This window comes from Meriones unguiculatus, chromosome 3, assembly GCF_030254825.1.
Source record: "Meriones unguiculatus strain TT.TT164.6M chromosome 3, Bangor_MerUng_6.1, whole genome shotgun sequence".
NCBI classification, from domain to species: domain Eukaryota; kingdom Metazoa; phylum Chordata; class Mammalia; order Rodentia; family Muridae; genus Meriones; species Meriones unguiculatus.
Genome location: NC_083351.1, coordinates 34,726,551 through 34,747,779, shown reverse-complemented (window position 1 = coordinate 34,747,779; position 21,229 = coordinate 34,726,551). Strand labels below are relative to the sequence as shown.

General features: G+C 42.7%; 1 protein-coding gene across 1 annotated transcript in view; it reads right to left on the bottom strand.

Moving 5' to 3' along the window:
* Melk (maternal embryonic leucine zipper kinase) overlaps positions 1-20,827 on the bottom strand; it is a 59,279-nt gene extending 38,452 nt beyond the window's left edge. The window contains exons 1-8 of the mRNA XM_021645979.2: positions 20,706-20,827; positions 16,548-16,640; positions 13,453-13,538; positions 11,449-11,565; positions 9,491-9,634; positions 7,918-7,986; positions 5,588-5,680; positions 1,902-2,000 (exon numbers count right to left, since the gene is read on the bottom strand). Coding sequence (XP_021501654.1) covers positions 1,902-2,000; positions 5,588-5,680; positions 7,918-7,986; positions 9,491-9,634; positions 11,449-11,565; positions 13,453-13,538; positions 16,548-16,605 — 666 coding nt within the window. The 5' untranslated portion in view covers positions 16,606-16,640; positions 20,706-20,827. The remainder of the gene's footprint in view (positions 1-1,901; positions 2,001-5,587; positions 5,681-7,917; positions 7,987-9,490; positions 9,635-11,448; positions 11,566-13,452; positions 13,539-16,547; positions 16,641-20,705) is intronic.
* Between the last annotated feature and the right edge of the window lie 402 nt (positions 20,828-21,229).

The window sequence follows — 21,229 nt, the reverse complement described above, 5'->3', positions numbered from 1 at the left end:
AATCAATTTTCAACTTGCAAATACATGAAAAACTAAAAACTGAAATTCAGAGCAGGAGAAACAAAGAATACACAGTATTAGTAAATAATATTAATTAGGACAGCCAAATCTCCACCAAACAAGAATTTCTACCACATTTATGCCCCTGCAAAGGTGCACAATTTGCCAAAAATAAAACCTTGGATTTACTATCGAGACAGAATACGTTCACATTATTTTAAGGTAAGTTCTGGGCCCCAAATGATCTTCCAAAGATCCACTAGTGTATGCAAATAAATATGCTGGTTAAACAATATTAATAATTAATAGTATTAATGCCACATCTGCCATAAGTGTGAATTTGCAGCAACAGCAAAGGAAAACAAACGGTAGAGTAGTTTAAGGTTCAGACAGGCAAAACCACAGCATACCTCATGGTCAAGTCAGTAATCAGGAACATCACATCACGGACCTAACATACCTCTCGGCTTCAGCAGACTACGACCAATCACTCATAAAATCTTGGCTGCTTGGATTGGATACAGACTGAAACTGAATATGCAAACACACAGGTGATCCTGTGCTGTTCAGTGTATTCTTCCTGCTATCCTGCTCTTTTATTAAATGAAAATAAAGTGAGCACATGAGCTATTTGTCTCGCTTACAACCTGACACCAGGACTGGTGATTTTGATGGCCCACTGAGCTGCTCATTTCACAATGGCTATGGGGTTCCTTGTAGCGCTCTTTTTAAAAACTCTATTTTATTTGGGGTGTTTAGGCTTCAACCTCCCTACCAACCTCCCAACCCTTACGTGGGAGAGAAAAGGTTAGTGGGGAGAGAAGGCCCAGACCCCTTTACTTCTCCCAGCTGTTTATGGTCAAGGGTTTTAGAGCTCTACACCAATCTCTGCCAACCACAAATGCAGCTAGCAGTCTCCTCCACGTTCCTGTACCCCGAAGTGTCTCTCTCCATCCATCTACTCCAAACCACCACACTGTCTCTGGCCTCTCTGAACTGCTAAACACCACACACAAACACTGAAGGCCACCACCACTCTTTCTCGGCTCTTGTATTTATACTCTCAGAGTCCTACACTATGCCACTCTCCGTGCCACACACGGAAGGCTGTTACCAGCTGGCAAAGATCATGCTCTGCATGTGACAATTAACAATCATGGACAAACTATAGCCCAACTAAAAGCCCATACTTGGGATTAAAACAAAACCATATTTATGAAACATACAAAGAAACCAAAACTTCTATTACAGTTCCTGGAAGAAAACTGAGTAAGCTCAACACAGTAAGACTCTAGCTCCCTCAAGCCACCGGCCTGGAACATCTGGAGAATAACTGGATAGCAACTGCTTTGTTTTCCTGTCTCTCCACTAACCAGTGCTAAGAGCATCAGGATAACGAATCGCCCCCACTTCCTATTGCCAACTCTGCTTGCTTTCCACCAGGCATGCTTGTATTTACCTTTGTAGTCTGACTGGTGCCAGAGGAATACTTTGCTCCTTTTTTTGACAATCTTGGGCTTCACAAGAGGTCTGAGGACAGCCATGACTCAGATAAGAAATGGAACTTTTTACTGAGTAAGTGCAATATATATCATACATATGTATGTATATTATATGTGTGTATATATATCATACTCGATAAAAAAGTTTAACAAAACACAAGCCGAAAGTTTATATATATATCATAAACATGTACCTTGGTAAGTTTTCAAAAACTGAAATAAAAAAGTGTGACTAACAGCCACATCAAGAAAAAGCAGCCTCCAACTCTTCCTCTTAACCATGGCCAAATAATACCTATAGTCTATCTTCTAACAGCCCAGAATACATTTGCCTTCTGGAGCATACAATAAGCAGCACAGACAGTGTTAATTCTGAAATTCTGTACCCATAATACTCACCATAATCTTCTTGTACAAAGCCATGACATTATCATCATCAAATGGTAGAAACCCACACATAAGCACATATAAGAGGATGCCCATGCTCCAAACATCTGCCTAAGACGAAGAACAAAATAGCATTAAAACACATTTCAAAAGTAAGATGTGTCCAGAGACACTGACTCAATGGAAGACCTCCTGACTTTCAATTCAGTGTACTTCTCTAGCTACTAACACTGCATGAAAAATAATTCCCAGCTGGGTGTCGTGGCACACGCCTTTAATCCCAGCACTCAAGAAGCAGAGGAGGGCGAACCTGTAACTTCCAGGACAGCCAGGACTACACAGAGAAACTCTGTCTCCAAAAAAGGAAACGAAAAAGAAAAAAAAAAGGAAAGAAAGAAAATAAATCCCAAATGGCTGAATATTAAGCCATGATGAGAAAACAAAGCCTTGCTTCTCTAAGACAAGTTTAAGGCTACCAGAGAAGAAGGTTACATATGAGGATTATGGGGATTATGTAAACATTCAGGGAGACATCAAAAACAAGTCTGAAGACTTCCTATTAATCTGAAAATGCAATTAAGCTTCGCTGTAAAAATCCTTTGTATGTAGAAAAAGCTTAATAAAATTCAATGGCTGACTTTTCAAATATGTAGGCTAGAAATTAGCACAACAGCACTACAAATCCTAAACTTCACGAAGAAGTACAACCGAGATTTCCTTGAGTCTCAGGAGTCAGGAACAGTAAGTATTTATTCAAGCAGTACTTGATTTTCATCAATAATGACGACACATCATTAGTCATGGCTCCTGCAGTTGCTAAACTTGGTTGTCAACTTGACTCCATGTAGAATCAGCTAAAACCACAGTGCTGATTTGCTTGATTACATATTTCAGGTGGGAAGACCACCCTAAGTCTGGCCGTACCCTCAGCGGCAGCCTGGATAAAGGACCTGAAAGAATGGAGTTTTTGCTGCTCACTCTAGCTGGCAAGCCCATCCTGCTACTGCAGCTGGTATTATATCCATTGCTGTCAAGATTCCAACCTAGGCTGAAAACCAACAGCTCTCCCGGAATCCTTTCGGACTCCAGCAGCAGACTGGGACATCCAGCCTCATGGACTGAACAAGTACTAGATTCCTGGCCATTATCAGATTATCTGAACTACTATCTATAAATCAGTTAATAAACATATATATATATATATATATATATATATATATATATATATATATATATATACACACACACACACACACACACAGAATGGGATATATATCCTTTAGAGAACCCTAACAGTTCACTTGCTGGGGAAACAGCCCCGTGATAGCCAGTAAGAGAGTGACTAACTGTAAGTCACAGCCTCTACCTTCACTTGTAAGAGATAAGAGCTGCATTTTTTTTTTTTTAAACAGGATTTTTCTATGTAGCCTCGGCTGTTCTGGACTCACTTTGTAGACCAGGCTGATCTCAAACTCAGAGACCCATCTGCTTCTGCCTCCCTGAGTGCTGGGATTACAGGCATGCAACACCACGAACAGCTCAGAAGCTGCATCTTTTGACAGAGAAAAAAAAGGCAGGAAACTTATGACAACATAGGTGGCCTCTCATATCTAGGTGGTACATACGCATTAGATAGCCCAGGTGATCCACTCCTGTCTACCGAATTACATCAAAGCCAGGCCAGGACTCTGACAATGCCTCAAGTGGACAATTTGCCTTTCAAGCCAACAGATAATTTGTGTTCCAAGTTGTAGGATAGCAAAGTTAAGCATTTATGCCTGAGAGATGTCAAACATTTAAAGTGGAAGCAATAAGTGAACACAGCCTTGCCAAATACCATGAAAGGTCAAAACAGATTATGTCTGAAATTAAACTAAAAGATGAAAAAAAGTTTAGGAATGTTTCCATAAAAATCTAGCACACCCTTCTGGAAAGAAACTAGACTTTCTGGTTAACTCATCAAACACCTCACTTTACTGTTTCAAATTAGATAAAAGAACACACAAATTAACTAGAACTGTACACCAAAATAATACAAATAAACATATCAATCGACAAGTATGATAAAAATAACTTGGGAAAGGAAAACTGCAGAAACATTTCCCATGAGAAATTTGTAAAAACCTCAAAGATCCCACCATGGAACATGTCCTAAGCAGAATAAACAGCAGAACTGTCTCAACTACTTACTTTAAAACTTAAGCAACCAGACTAAAATCTCCAAGGGTACACACCTGAGTTCTTTCAAGCATGCCAGAGGATTTTTTGGTACAGTTCTTAAGACATTACAAGGACAATCAAACCCACACGAACAAGGGTACTAATTAAGATCACATAAGAGGCTGGGCAAGGTGGCATCCACCTGTAATTCTAGCCCTTGGGGAGGCAGAGGCAGGTGGACTGCTTTAAGTTCAAGGCCAGCCTGGTCTACAAAGTGAGTCCAGGACAGCCAAGGCTACCCAGAGAAACCCTGTCTCAAAACACCACAAAGGAAAAAAAATTTTTTTTCCTTTGGCTCATTTAAAATAAATACAAAAACAAAAACAGGGCTGGCAAAATGGACTCAACAGGTAAAGGCACTTGAAAGGCACTTGCTACCAAGCCTGACAACCCAAGTTCAATCCCTGGAACTCAGATGATGAGAAGAAAGAACTAACTCCCGAAAGTTATTCTCTGACCTCCGTATGTACAATGTAGCATGCACTGCCCTAATATACACCAAAATGAAGATATAATTTTTTTAAAGAGACGATATATAAAAAAATAAAATACAAAAGCTTAGTTATAAAGGGATAGGATGCCCAGGTCACATTCACATGATTAAAAAAAGATGTGCAGGATGGAGAGATGGCTCAGAGAGGTTAAGAGCACTGGCTGTTCTTCCAGGTCCTAAGTTCAATTCTCAGCAACCACATGATGGCTCACACCCATCTATAATGAGATCTGGTGCCCTCTTCTGGCATGCAGGCGCACATGCAGAAAGAATCCTATATACTTTTTAAAATCCTATATATTTTTTAAAAATCTGTGCATAAGTATGTATGTTTGGAGAAAGAATAAAGAAAATAGGGACAAATATAAATCACAGATTTAAATAAAAACATACCAAATTTTTAATTCTATTTTTGTATAATACTTTAGATTAAAATGAAGTCACCAAAAATATACATATTCGCATCTACTCCTGTTCCAAATTAAGTAAGGTAGTATTTCCCAAAGTTTCTCCCACATGGCACTTCTCCCCAGCCATGTTCCATGTGGAAAGTGGATTCTGCAGGTCAGGAAAGCTGGGACCAGCTGTCACCTGTGTTATTTCCCTCCCCAAAGCTCACCCTCTACCAGAGTGTATGAAAGACAGAAGACATTCAGCCCAGCAGTGCCTTCTGACAACTCATGTTATGTCTTTCTGAGACTTGAACTGAAGAGAATGAGATAGCTGACTGACTGAAGAAGCAAGTGCAAAGGAGACAAAGCCAGGCCTTCTAAGCATGGGCGCTCGACAGGTCACAGGCCTTGGGGGTCAGCTATGCATGAACGCTAAGTTTTTCCTCTGTGTTCATTCATCAATATCTTTGAAAACTGAGCGTACCTCTGTAGCCTTGGGGCCTACCTAGCTGACCTAACCAGGGCAAACTACAGCCACTTCATTCAAAAAGCAACCACAATGAGGATGACAGAAAGTAACCAGTAACAATTACCTCTGATCCAAGATAGGATTTGCCTTGTATTAGTTCAGGAGCTGCATAAGCAAGACTTCCACAGCACGTCTGTAGATGATAGTCCTTGTTGCCCTACCGTAACGTAAAAATGAAACACTTATTAGTATAGCCCCTAAGAATAGGAAATCTCAAATCAGACATGGCGCTGCACATTTGTAATCCCAGCACTCGGACAATAGAAGTCAGAAGGTCAGGAGTTCAAGGTCAGACTCAAAGGTCAAGCTACACAGAAAACTTGAAACCAGTCTGGGCTATATGAGACCCTTTCTCAAAAAAGAAAAGTAGCAATGGAGAGATGATTCAGAGGTTAATAACACTAGCTGTTCTTCTAAAGGTCCTGAGTTCAATTCCCAGCAACCACAGGGTGACTCATAACCATCTATAGTAAGATCTGGTGCCCTCTTCTGGTGTGCAGGCATAATGCTGTATAAATAATAAATAAATCTTTAAAAAAAAAAAGAAAGAAAAATAAACATTAACTTTGAGACTCCCCCCTTTGAACTCAAAGAAAGGGTAGGTGAAAAATTATCCCAAATAAGAGATTTCTGCAAATGCTCTTTGTATTTATGCACATGTGCTCATGTCAATTGTGATTCTCTAGATTTCTAATACCTCTCGACCTCACAAGAACAAGATCTTTTTCCCCTCAGCTCAGTCAAATCAAACCCATACTTCCCTAGATACTCATCTGCACAGTAATCAACCTCACATCCACCCAAGCACCCATGATTTCCCACCCCCAAGTAGTCAAGGAATTCAAGTCCCTATCTTTAACATCAACTCTTCCTAGTAAGAAAAGCTTCCTTCTTGTTCACAGGAAGAAGCAACTGGTATGTAGGAGAATGCAAGTGAATCTATTGTCTAGACTGGGATAAGATCCATCACCCTTAACTGGTGGCCTGTCAACTTCCTCTGTCTCCCACACAAACATAGGCCTTCTAAAAGTGAAGCTCCTGCCGCGCTCCTGTGCTGAGCCCTACAAAAGGCAAAGAATCTAGAAACCTAAAGATTTTGTTTACAAATGAGCCACGCGGTGTGACACAGTGAGAACCCCAGAGCTGAGGCTATCTTTGGCCTACATGAGTTAAATCTCTTGGTGTCTGTATGAGTTAAATCTATGGAAGCCAATAAAAAAAAAAAAAAAAAAAAAAAAAAGGAAGCAACAGCAGCTAATGGAGTCTTCCATACACATTCTCACCACCTCCTCTGGAGAAAACAACTTATCTGTCAAAGGATGATCTTTATATGATTTTATATGTCTGTTAAAAAATGTTTAAACCTGCCTTCTGAATCATCTGCTTCCCAGACACAAGCCTCCACTGGTAACCTCAGAACAGACATCAGCAGGAAAAGAATCAGAAAGAACCAAACATTCAAAACCGAAGAGGCAAAATCTGCTTCCCTATGCACCTCGCTAGTGCTGAGGGGCAGGAAATAATCATGGGACTCCAAAGGGCTGAGACGAGTCTGCAGTTTCTACATTCTTAATGAGTGTAGACAGCTCATTTTAGCAGCAGTGCCATCATTAGAGAACCCAGAAAGAAGCCGCCAACAAGCAGCCACACAGGAGACCTGCTGCAGACAGCGGGGCTGAACGGTTCAAAGTCACCTCAAAGAGAAGTTATGCTGGAGAACACCAGTGTTACTTCCTACAGAAGGCCAGTTAGGGAAATCCTGAGCATGATAAATGGAGAAGCCCATGACCACTATGTCTCCTCTTCTTTCACAGGGAAAGGGGATCATCTTGGGGGATCAACTAGCTCTTAGTTATATAACCATCTGGATAAAAAAGAGACACACACCAAATGAACAAAGGCATCATCTGGTGGCAATCTCTTCAAACTGCAAACACTTGTTATGATGTTATATATATAATGTTATAATGACCTCAAGTTACCTGGCACTGCAGTCTCAGAGCTTCCCTGGGAGACAATCCTAGACCTACCGTACTGGCTCACCATCTTGGCTCCATCACAGATTAATCTAGCAAACTTATGAAACTATTAATGCTAAGGATAAAATTTAACATTCTTCAAAATAGATGTAGCCAAACAAGATAAAGTAAAAGTCAGCGCGAAGTAACACACTAACAAAGTATACTATTAGACATAAAGGGTTTTTGTTGTTGTTTGTTTATCAAGACAGGTTTCTCTGTGTAACAGAGCCCTGGCTATCCTAGACTCCCTTTGTAGACCAGGCTGGCCTTGACCTCACAGAGATCTGCCTGCCTCTACCTCCCCAGTGCTGGAATTAATGGCGTGCACCAACATGTGCAGCTAACATAAACACATTTTTATTTCTACACTTACCTTGGGTTTTGCACAGAGACCAAAGTCAATCAGTTTTAATTTATGATATCCATCAAATAATAAATTTTCCTGAGAAAACAAAGACATTTTAGTAACTGTGTTCTGATTTCCTTAAATCATATCCCACCTCTACCCATTTCTAAAAATGATTGAGTTGTTTTTATTCGAGGCTGAGATAAGTTAAAACATCAATAAAACCTAATGAAAAGACAAGGGAAAAAAAACAGAGCTAGAGGTAGGAGCACACTTTTAATCCCAGTACTCAGAAGGCAGAAGCAAGTAGATCTGTTTGAGGCCAGCCTGGTCCACATAGTGAGGTCCAGGGCAGCTAGAACTACCTCATGAGACCCTGTCTCCTCAGCCCCCTGACTAAAAAAAAAAAAAAAAAAAAAAAAAAGACAAGGAAAATAAGAGAAAAAAGTCTGGGGACTGGAGATGTAGCTCAGAGAAAAAGTACTGTCCCAGCATGCCTGAGGCCCTAGGTTTATTCCCCAGAACCACAAAAAGAAAAAGAGAGAGGTTTGGAGGGAGATGGCTCAGTGGATAGTGTTTACTATGCAACATGAAGAAGCCAAGTTTAGCCCCAACACCACTGTAAAAAGCCTACATCACAACACACTACTCTAACCCAGAGCTCAAGAAACACAGATAGGAGCATCCCTAGGGCTCGCTGCCCTGACTGTCTACCAAAGTAGCAAGCTCTGGGGTCAGTAAGAGATTATTTTGAAGACTAAGGTAAAGGAAAAAACAAAGGAGGAGGAGGAGAGACCATTCCGCCCTAATATTCTGAAGGCCAAGTACAAGTGAGCCTAAAAAGGCACACCTCTAATCCCTGCACCTGGGGGCAGGGGCAGGCAGGTCTCTGAGTTCAAGGCCAGCCTGCTCTACAGAGGGAGGTCCAGGACAGCCAGGGCTACACAGAGAAACCCTGTCTCGGCAAAACAAAACAAAACAACAACAGAAAGACTAAACAACTCAGATTGAAGAGTGTGGTATAAAAAATGGAAAAGGATAACACTGTCACGGACCGGTTCTGGGTTCCTGACTATTTTACAAAGTTGTATTTAAATATATACTAACTAACACACACATTAGCACTTAAAGACTGAAAGAATGTTCACATCTTTCATCAGTCCTTTAAAAGTAAAACCTGTCAATTCTACTGAACTGGCTCCTTCTGGGGAATAATGATTTGAAGTTAAAGGAAAATAATCTCAGCATTTGGGGTGACTAAGACAGGAGATCTCAAGTTGAAGGCAGCCTAGGCTACACTGTGAGCTCCAGGCCAGCCTGGGCTATAAAAGTAGACATTGTCTCAGACAAAACAGAACACTGAATGGAAAATACTAAATGGCCATTTTTCCCAGGGGTAAAATCTTAACAAAGGGCATCTATAATGTCACATACACCTGATGGGCCCTGAGGATGTGAAAAAGAAAAGTGAATTGATAGACTCTGACTGCAACAGAAACGTAAAGAGCAGAACTGGAGGGTTTCTAAACAGAGCAATGGGCACCCGGAAAGAAGAGGCTGAACTCTCAGGTAAGCAGCTAAATGTGACAGGGCCACTTACTGGTTTGAGGTCCCGGTGGGCATATCCCTGGCTGTGGACATACGCAACTGCAGACAGTATCTGACGGAACACGACCCGGGTCTCCTCTTCTGACAGGCGGTCATGGGAGATTATGTAGTCGAACAGCTCTCCTCCTGGACAGTACTTCAACAGCAAGAGTCACACACTTACTGCTGACAGAAATCACTTCCCAGGAATGGCAAGTAAAAACCACACAAAACTCAATACTAGTTTGACTTTAAAGGCAAGGGAACTGAGGGAACTACCCTCTCGTCTTCCAACAACTCTGTAATTACTCCAGAAAGGAGAGCAGTAATTCTTCCCTTGAACAGTTTTATTACCAATAAACAGACGTTAAACCAACTACCACTGTAGCTTTAAAAAGCTCATTCAGGGCTTTATATTCTTACAACAAAGTACTAAAACTCATTCTCAAGTTAATAGACTCACATTTAATAAAGTAATCTAAAATTAAAAATGAAAAGTAGCCGTAGTTATTGTTTCTCTACTAATTATTGCTGGTCATTGTCCAAAGACCAGCGGTTTTCAATCTCCCAACAAAGAGCCCATTAGGGGCTGAGGAGATGGTAAAGCGTTTGCTGAACAAGCATTAGAACCCGAGTTCAGATCCCTAAGCACCCACATAAAAGCCTGCAGTTGGCAACACCAGTCTGTAACCCCAGCAGAGGTAGAGGGAAGCAGTTCCTGGTGCTCCCTGGTGAGCCAGCCTACAAAAAACAGTGAGCTCCGGGTTCAGTGAGAGAGCCCACCTTAATAAGTAAGGGGGAGAACAATACAGAAGACACTCCAAGTTTCCACATGCACGTGTGCAAGCATGCGTACCCACAAACACACAGATGCCTTACACACATGCACACACCACACATATCTAGAAAGAAAAAGTAATTAAGAGAAAGAAAGAGCTCACAAAGCCCCCTCTTCAGGGTTTATACAGTCAATAGTTTACAATGGAGAAAGAGATAGTTTCTTCAGTAATATAGCCTCTGGTAAAGCACTCATGCTCTTATAAGCAACCCTCAAGAAAAAAAGATATGAAAATAGAAGTGGGGCTAGTTGATAAGAGGAAGGGATCAGGAGTAATAGCAAGAAGGTAACAGAAAATTAATATAGTCAAAAAACATTATATAGGAGTCTAGAGACATGGTTAAGAGAGGTTAAGAGCACTGGCTGCTCTTGCAGAGGACCCAAGCTCATTTCTCAGCCCCTCACAGCTCACAACCATCTATTACTCCAGTCCCAGGGGATCCAACAGCCTCTTGTAGCCTCCACGAGGACCAGGCACACAAACGGTGCACAGACAGACATGCAGCCAAAATGCTCATGAACATAAAAATAAATACCTTTTATATACATAAATATGTATGTATTAAATGTCACAATGTAATGCATTACATATAATTGATATATACTAATAAAAAGCACAAAAAGGGCCAGCAAGATGACTTTGATCCCAGGAACCCACATAAAGGTGGAAGAAAAGAACCAGAAACATTCAGCTTTATTAGCTTGACATAACCTAGAATAACCAGGAGGAGAGCCAGAGATTGTCCACCCAGGCTGGCCTGGGGGTATGTCCATGGGAGACCATTGCTAAAGTTCACTGACGTGGGAAGACACAGCCCACTGTAGTGGCACTGCTCCCTAGAGAGGGGTCTGGAACTGTGTATGGCTGGAGAAATCCAGCTCAGCACAAGCAGAGCAACATTTTTATTTCTCTTAACTAAGTTTGTGCTGCACTGACTTGCTGTGGACCTGAAACTGAAACTGTGAGCTGGCCCTTCCTCCCCTAAATTAATTTCTATAAGGATTATTTTATTGTGGCAACAGAAATAACACTAGAACCAACATTTGTTCTGATTTTTCAGGTAAGAAGACATGATTCTCGATTACTAAAAAAGCAAGCAAATACTTTTGGTTGTCTGAAACCCACCACTAACCTCAAGAACCATGAATATTTTGTTTTTTGTCTCAAGCACATGGTAGAGCTGACATATATGCTGATGTCTCAGATTCTTCAGGGCATCTATCTCAGTTTTGACTCGGGGCAAATCGTTCTGTTTGAGAAAACATCAGTTCAAATAAGCAACAAATTCCCTGGTAAGTGTTCCAAGCATCAATAAACAGTTTTAATAGTAGGCAGGAAAAGCTATCAATAACTCTTAAAAAAAGCTGATCAAAAACTGAAAATCATTACAAAATTAGTGTTCTGAGGATTACATAAAAGCAAGCTCAATATGAGCGTGACAGTTAATCTGTCAGTTTAAGTGAGTGGAAATTAGCAAAGTACACACTAGGAGTGTGTGAGGACCCAGCGGGGACCACTAAGTAAGACGGGGTGTGGGTGCAAAAGAGGATTCCTGCTAGTACAGGTGTGCTCACTGTTTCCTGGCTGCTACTGGCACATGCTCAAACCATCCTGATAGTCAACCTTACCTCAGCCCAAAGTAATGGAAACTTGAACCCAAACCAGGAGACAAAACTCAATCTTTCCTCCTTTTAAATTGTTTCCCCTGGCCAGGTGCAGTGGCACACACCTGTAATCCCAGGACTCAGCAAGGCAGAGGCAGGTGGAGCTCTGTGAGTTCCAGGCCAGCCTGGTCTACAAAGTAAGTCCAAGACAGTGAAGGCTACACAGAGAAACCCTGTCAGAAAGAAAAAAGAAAGAAAAAAAGAAAAATTGTTTCCCTCAAGTTTCTGTCACAGTGACAAAAAGCTAACTGATACAGTAGTCAACAGTACAATGCCCAGAAAAGCCAAGAGAATTAAGACTAATGTACAAGTTGGCCATTCCAAACAAAGGATGTAACAGAAACACTCATTAGCAGGCCTGGATACAATCCTAGCAGTAGTCAGAAGACTCCTGAAAGTCTGAGGCCAACCAGAGTGAGTCATAGAGCCACTGCAGTGGTGCCCTCCTTTAATCCCAGCACTCAGAGAGGCAGAGAGGCGAATCTCTGTGAGGACGGCATGCTCTACAAAGCAACACAGGACGCCAAGGCCACATAGAGAAACCCTCTCTTGGGGCTGCCATCAGCGGTCTACCATGGCTGCCTGAGAGTCTTCACTTATCCTGGGGAAGGGAGAGCGCCCTTCCTCCCTAAAGACTCACTGCTGGACACCCAAACTCCACTGCCGATCAAGCAGCTGCCTGCCTGCCACTGCGGGCCTCTGGATCACCTGAGGCTGGTCAGCCAGCCACATGCTGACAGCAGTAGCGACAGCTTCCTCCATTCACTGGGCATGCAGCAGCCAGCTGTAGACCTGCATCCCACCAGACCTGTCTCCAGCCCGATGGGCCTAGGCCTCGACAGGCCTGTGTCTTGCAGCCGACTAGGCATGAACTTTCACCCGCATCTCTAGCACAGCAGCTTAACCAAGAGCTATAACACTTTGGTATTGCCATAGGCTTTGGAACACCTAAGTTTCCACTGCCACCGGTGATCTCATTTTAAAAGAGCTAAACCATAATACTCTGTAGAAAACTTTTCCACACACCAGTCTAGTGCACAGGCCTCTCCCTAAAGCACTCTAGCCACCCCTGAGAGAAACAGAAAGGGTCACTCCATTCTCCATCCAGAATCCAAGTTCCTGGCCCCCACTGAACAGAGAATGACAGATACATATATTTCTTAGTAGGGTATGATGACACATACCTGTAATTCTAACATTCATAAGGCTAATGCAGACAGATCACAAGGTGAAGGCCAACTTGGACACAATCTGAATTCAAGACCAGCTATATACAATAAAGCTACATATAATCAAACCTTGACTCAAAAGTTATCTTTTTTAATGTCATGAAAGATAAATATGACCAATGTACTTTAACTCCCACATATAAAGAAAGTATCGGTGATCAATGTATTATAACTCCCATATATAAAAGTATCAATGGAACTCATTATTTTGTACAATTAAGGAAAAAATAATTTCAAACTTACCCCTAGCGCATTTTTATCCATGATCTTTATAGCTACCATTTCTCCTGTAAGGATATGACAGGCAAGCTTGACCTTTGCAAAGCCACCTAAGGACAGAAAAATGCATATGGAGATAAATGAAGGCCCAAGCAGGGATTTTTTTAAAAGGCTATCTATCAAGCCACATTTTCCTGGACGTTTTTCATTCTTCGGTCATTTCAAATATGTTAGCCATGACTCCAGATTCTTTGCAGTCCATGTTTCTAGGTCAGTGTTTCTAACCTGTGGATCATAACCCCCTTGGGGGATTGAACAATTCTTTCACAGGGGTCACCTAAGACCATCATAAAACACGAATATTTATATTATAATTCATAACAGTAGCAAAATTAAAGTTATGAAGTAGGAATGATAATTTTATGGCTGAGGTACACATCAACGTGAGGAATTGTTTTAAAGGGTTGCAGCATTAGGAAGGCTGAAAACGACTGTTCTAAATAGAGATTTTTATTTCCTGACATGAACAGCAAATAACTAATTTTATAATAAAAAAATAAAAATGTGCTCTATGAGCCAGGCGTGGTGGTGCATGCTCTTAATCCCAGCACTAATGGAGGCAGAGGCAGGCAGATCCCTGTCAAAGCCAGCCTGGTCTACAAAATCGAGTCCAGGACAGCCACGGCTACACAGAGAAACCCTGTCTCAAAAAAACAAAAATAGACAGACAGACAGACAGACAGATAGATAGATAGATAGATAAATTCTATGAGAGTTGAAGTGATGGCTTATAAATTAATGTGCTTGCCATGTTTACAAACTATCAGAGTTCAATTCCCAGCACCTACATCAAGCAGTTCACAACTGTCTGTTACTCCAGCTCCAGTGGATCCAACACCCTCTTCTGGACTCCTGAGCCACCCACACACACATGGATTACTCACAGACCAAACATATACATATAAATAAAAGTAAATCGATTTTAACCATATCCTACTGCAATTAAATTTGCTTTATAAACATGCTAGAACGAAACATAAAGTCACTGAGGACAAATTATACAAAACTTCAATGAGCTTCAAAACTACAAAAGTAGGGGCTGGAGAGATAGCTCAGTGGTTAAGGGCACTGGCAGCTCTTCCAGAGGACCAAGGTTCAAATCGCAGCAGCCACATGGAAGCTCACAACTGGCTGGAACTCCAAGATCTGACACTTTCACAGAGACGTACATGCAGGCAAAACACCAAAGCACATTTAAAAAAAGGTAAATAATTTCTTTTTAAACTACAAAGGTTTCTGTATCTTGGCTGTGGATCTGGTGGTGGAAGTGGTGGATATGGTAGCAGAGGTTTTTTTTAAAAAGCAAAAAAGGTTACAGTTCTTAGCAGGAAAGAGAGCGAGGAATTGTCAGAAAACCTGCAGGTTACTTTGAGTCAGTCGTCCCAAATGCATTAGAGGAACTGTAAAAATCTGCCACAGGAGGAACGATGATCCATAGTCAGAAAAGTTACTGCAGCTTAAACAGGAAACCCTTCTTGTTCAGGCCTGTCATAGCCAAGTTCGCAAAAAGTGCAGCTATTGATTAATGGAATATAGTGTCAATTAATGTACATTCCTGAGGTCTTTTATCTGTTGTAGCTTTGTCTTTTTCTTTTCATTACATCGGGTATATTGCCTGTAAATTGTGGTTGTGGTATCAGAAATAAAAAATTAAGGAATTTTTAACTTAAAAAAAACTACAAAGGTAAGCAACTATGTTTTAAAAATGAGTCAAAGGCTGACTAAATATCTCTAGCTATCTGAAAGATGTTCAAAAACATCCAAAAAGAAGCTTCTGAGAGTATCTTCCAATGTCCTCCCCACTGTTTTCTCAAGTGGCTGGGCACAAAACCATGAAACTTCCAACTTCATTTCTCTAGCATTCCATGTACAACTCATCAGCAAATCCCACCTGCCTACCCTGGGGAAAAATACCAATGACTTCCTTGGGGGAAAGGAAACAGGAAACAGGTGCTGACTAGAAATGGCCCCTGTCTAACCTAGATCCCCTCCCTGCACAGATGTAGCCCTTTGCAGCTCAATCTCTAAGTTCCCTAAGGAGAACAGGGGCTGTCTCTGATATGAACTCAGTGGCTGGCTCACCTCCCCCTTGGGGGTGCAGCCTTGCCAGGCCACAGAGAAAGACAATGAAGCCAGTCCTGTTGAGACCTGATAGGCTAGGGTCAGAGGTCTGGCAAGGTCTCCCCTATCAGTGGACTAGGGGAGGGGCATAGGAGAAGAGGGAGGGACGGAGGGTGAGGCTGAGAGGGGGCGGAGAAAGGGCTACAGCTGGGATACAAAGTGAATAAATTATAATAAACAAAAAAATTTAAAAAAAGAAATGGCCCCTGTCTTCATGAGCAGGTAATGCATGACTATATACTCGTGTAAATCTCATTAACATCCACACACTTGGCATCTTTTATCCCATGCTATAACTCAATCTCATCAGCTTCATTCTAAGCACGCTGCCATCTTCTCCTGACATGAACTCCTCACAGCAATTGCTTCCTAGACGCTTTCTACCTGTGCCTTGCCCTCTCCCACCCAACGTCTTCACCCTCAAGCAGGCAGGACGACCCTGTAAAAACAAAGGTCAAATCACTCCTTAGCTCATGGAGTTTTTTTTATTTTTATAGCTCCATGGTTTTTTTATTTGCACTAAAAGTCAACATTCTTTTGCAATGACCTGCAAGCCTTCCTAACATTCTATCCTTGTTCTACTGTTTATTAAAGCAAACAGAGGCCCAGACAAAATGGCTCAGCAGGTAAGGGCACTTAGCACACAGGCCTGGCAACAGTCACAGCCACAGAATCCACATAAAGAAAAGAATCTCCTCCCAAAAGCTGTCTTCTTACCTCCACAGGCATACCGTGCCATGCGTCCCATAAACATCATACGCAGAGACACACACAAACAAACATACACACACACAACAAAATAAATTTAAACCTTTTAATTACAGGTGAAAAAAATGTTAGGCTACATTAATTATACTAAAAAGCCCATGACTACACAAATAGACCTACTTTCAATTATTTTATGTGCACTCTCCCCCAAGAAAAAAATTAACAATTACCTGTACCAATTGTTTCATATAATTCATAATATTTGAGAAGTTCATCATAATCTTTCATAGTCCACTGAGAAGTTTATTCAAAATGACGAGAACCTGTAAAACAGAAGAAATAGTATATGACCAATAAAAGGAATATCACCAGATCACCTCCTCCTTTGTATATAGAGATAAAAATAAATCGTAGGCATATAAATGACAGTGGAAGTACTAACTAGCCATATCTAAAAACAAACAAAGCTGAGCGGTGGTGGTACACACCTTTGATCCCAGCACTCAGAAGGCAGGGTTGGTGGGATCTCTGAGTATAAGGCCAGCCTGGTCTACAGTTCCAGGACAGCCAGGGCTACACAGAGAAACTCTGTCTCGGAAAAAAACAACAACAAGAACAACAACAACAACTAACCTGCATTACTGCCTCACATCACACGTAAAATCAAATCCAGATAAAGACTGAAGCATACCCAGGTGAGGGCACTTGCCTGTAACGCCAGTATTTAAGAACTGGAAGCAGGAGCTCAGGGTGGTAGTAGACTACACAGCAAGCTCTAGACTAGCCTGGGCTACGGAAGACTGTGCCTCATCGCTTACCCATGGAAGACAAACGTGCTCACTGTGTGAAGGCACTCGCCACCAAGCCTGAAAACCTGAGTTTGATCCCTGCACCCCAACACAGAGAGAGAAGCCAACCCCCATAGTTGTTGTCCTGCCGCCACACATGAACTGTGGCACACACACATACACACATACACTGCAAGTTCCAGGCCAGCCTGGTCTACACAGTGAGTTTCAGATGAACTAGGAAAAAAAACTAAAGTGTCTGTTTGTGTGTTTGTGTGTGTGTGTGTGTTCAGAATTCCCGTATAATCAAAGACACCATCAAAAAAGAAAATAACCAAATGTGCTGATACCTGCCTCTAATCCAGCACTGGGAACACCAGAAAGGATTTGAAGTTCCAGACTAGCCTGGGCTACACCTAAGACCCTATAGTAGAACAGGGGTGAGGGGGGATATTGGGGTGAAGGGCTGGACAGCGCCTTGGGAGCTAGTGAAGTTTCTAGCACTCAAGTTGGGCTGCTTTTAACCACCCGGACCTCCAGGTCCAGGCCAGCCATCCACTACCCTCTTCTGGCCTCTACAGGCACCAGCATGCTACACACTCATGCAGACAAACACACACGGAAATTGGTTTTAATTTGTAAAGTTTATAATTATTGTGTATACTCCATAAATGTGTATTTGGCTGTGCACATGCCGTAGTGTATATGTGGAGGTGAGAAGACACAGAACCAGCCGCTGGGCTTGAACTCAGGTCCTGCTGGCACAGCCTACTGCAACCTCTTACCCGTACAGATTTTAAGCAAATTTTTTAAGGGAATATGTTTAACAGACTCTCTAATTCAGAAATCTCTTAATGGCCATCTGCCAGTAGGAAAAATATGGGAACAAAGCAGAACCCCATCCCCAAAAAACTTAGAATCAGAGAACTAAGAAATTTCAAGGCAGAGCGGGTGCCGTGGCGCACACCTGTAATCCCAGAAGCAGAGGCAGGGAGATTGCTGGGAGTTGAGGCCAACCTGGTCTACAAAGCGAGTCCAGGACAGCCAGGGCTACAGAGAAACCCTGTACCAGAAAAACACATTACATATTTGTTTCCAAGAAATAGCAGCAGGTTAGAGTCAAGGCATGGCTTAGTAACTCCTGCAATCCTGCTCAAAGAGAAGAAATGGGGGGGGGGGGGGCGGTGGGAGAGCAAGAGAGGAAATGGGGGAATTTGGGGCTATAAAGTAGGCTGGCAAGCCCACCATGGAGACTAAGGCCTGCAACCCCAGCAGTGGTAATTTTCTCTATAGCTGAGGCAGCTTTGAACTTTCAAGCTTCCTGTCTGATCCCAGCACACATACACACAGGATTGCAGAATGTGCCCCCTGGCTCATAATTAACCTCTTCACAGATTTCTCCCTGAGGAGTTTTAAACTTCTAGCTCCTTGGGAAAGACTAACTTGCACAAATACTAAAACCATTTTTCTGTCTTTCCTCTTCTGTCAAATCACACCATGTCTTTGAGTAACACCAGTGTGAGGCTGGATTATATCTATTAAATCCAGGGAACATCATTTTTGCTACTATTAAGAAAACTATCCTGGGTAAGGTAGTGCACGGCTTTAGTCCCAGCACTTGAGAGTCAGAGGCAGGTGGATCTCTGAGTTTGAGGCTGGCCCAGTGTACAAAGCGAGTTCCAGGATAGCTATGGCTACAGAGAGAAACCCTGTATTGAAAAAAGGAGGGGGGCCTGGAGAGATGGCTCATTGGAGAGCACTGTCTTCTCTTCCAAAGGTCTCGGGATCAATTCCCAGCATCCACATGGCAGCTCACAACTGTCTGCACCAATTCCAAGGGATCTGACACCTTCACACTAATGCACATAAAATAAAATTAAATAAATTATTTTTAAAAAGGAAGGAAGGAGAAAGAAAGAAAACCAGGGGCTGGAGAGATGGCTCAGAGGTTAAGAGCACTGCTTCCAAAGGTCCTGAGTTCAATTCCCACCAACCACATGGTGGCTCATAACCATCTAGTGAGATCTGGTGCCCTGTTCTGGTATGTAGGCACACATGTAAGCAAAATGTTGTCTAGATAGATAGATAGATAGATAGATAGATAGATAGATAGATAGATAAAAGACTTCATTAAAAAAAGAAAGAAAAGAAAACCAATGATTATATCACGTTGTGAGAATAATGCTGGGTCCAAATAATCTTACACACCCTGTTTATCTTCTAGAAATTGGAATACAGAAAGTAGAAATATGTGTGACTGGAAAGCCTGACTATGTCAGTGTGAAAGGAAACTAGACCCTTGTCCATTATCTCACTGAGAACCCTCTAGTACTGGTAAAATGCAAGAACGGGGAATCTGTAATAGAGAAACCTTTCTGAGGAAAGAAGAAATCAGCTAGACACTGGGAGATCTGCGATTAAACTTTCAGATACTGTATGCATGCCCTCATACATCACAGCACTCAAGAGGCAGAGGCAGGCGCATCTGAGTTCAAGGCCAGCTTGGACTATACAGTGAGTCTTCACAGAAGGGCAAACAGAGGGTGTTTTGCTACTAGTATGGTATTATCTGAACCATGCTATCACTTTCTGCAAAATAGATAAACTTGCCTCATGTGCTCAGTGAAGACACTGATCTGGTCATTTCAAAAGAGAGTGCAAAATGGTAGTAATTTAGCCTTAGAATACAGTTGAGTAGCATCCTTCCTGCTCCCCTCCAGAGGTTTATGAGACCAGCAATAGAGGTATTCGTTCCAAAAAGCATTTAAGGGCTAATCAATCCAATAGAAAGGCAGCAAGGGCAGATCCCATGTCTCCATGAAGGTGTAACAAGGGCTTTTCCGATTCTCTCACACCTCATAAGAAACCAAAACATCAACAGAAGTTGGGAATCAGCTCTAAGCAACATTTCAGGCCCCTCTGAAACCCCTTTTTCTCCTACACCACTAACCACAGAAATCTACCGATAACACTCCCTCACTCAACCTCACCCTACTATGAGCCTCCTGCCTTGGGCCGCCTTCTCTGAGAAATTGCCGTTTCTCTTCACAACCTTCTTGGCAGGAGCCACTTCTACTGCCCCGTTTAGTGCTACAGCCTCCGAGCAGCCTTACAATATGGGCTTCTCTGGCCACCTGCTTCGAGGAGGTGCCAGGTGAGGAAGGACTCTAAAAAAGGGGTGATCACACGTTTCCCTTCTAACTGAAGTACCCCAGGAAACTGTGTTGAACGAAGGAAAGTATCTCAAGGTCCTTCTCTAAACCGTTTTAGAGAAAAGTCCGGAGCACTGAAACAGAAATGAAAAATCTCATCTACCGCAGCCTCCAGGGCGTCAAGAGCTCTGCCAAACTTCAATAACCCCTAGAGCCGGGAATGGGGAGTGGAGAGCGCTCACGCGGGTATCCCCACCTCTCGGATCCTAGACTACACAAGACTACGTCTCAGAACGGGGGAGAAAGAGAGAAGGGGGGAAAAAGCAACCACCATCTGTGAAGGCCAGGGTTGAAAAGTCTGCAAGTTCTCCCAGAGCGGCGCTGGTCGGGGGAAGGCCGGGGAAGCTCCGTCTTCCAGCCCGCCCCACAGAGCCCAGAGAGAACTGACCTGAGGGGCGACAGGCCCAGCAGGACCGAACCGGACAGAAGATCGAAGCAGCCGGCCGCAGGGACCAGTAACACCGGGATAGGAGACGGGAATACCTGCAGGATTCAACTTCCAGCAGCTTCCGCCCGCCAAGGGAATCAAACTTCGCGGACCGGAAGAGGCGGGGCCCACCGGAGCCCCCGGCCCAGTCCCAGGTTGGTGGGGCGGGGCCTGGAGAAAACTGGGCGGGGCGATGATGGGGCGGGGCGAGCTAGGCTCAAACTTGGGATAAATGGATGGATTCTAGACACGCAGGAGGGTGTTAGACCCTCAAGATCAGGAGCGAGCCTTTGAGATTCTGACTGATGACTTAAGGCTTTGCCTCTTATATTTCTTTTTAAGAATATTTTGAATATTTTTATGGGGTTGGAGAGATGGCTCAGAGGTTAAGAGCACTGGCTGCTCTTGCACAGGTCCTGAGTTAAATTCCCAGCAACCACATGGTGGCTCACAACCATACATAGTGAGATCGGGCGCCCTTTTCT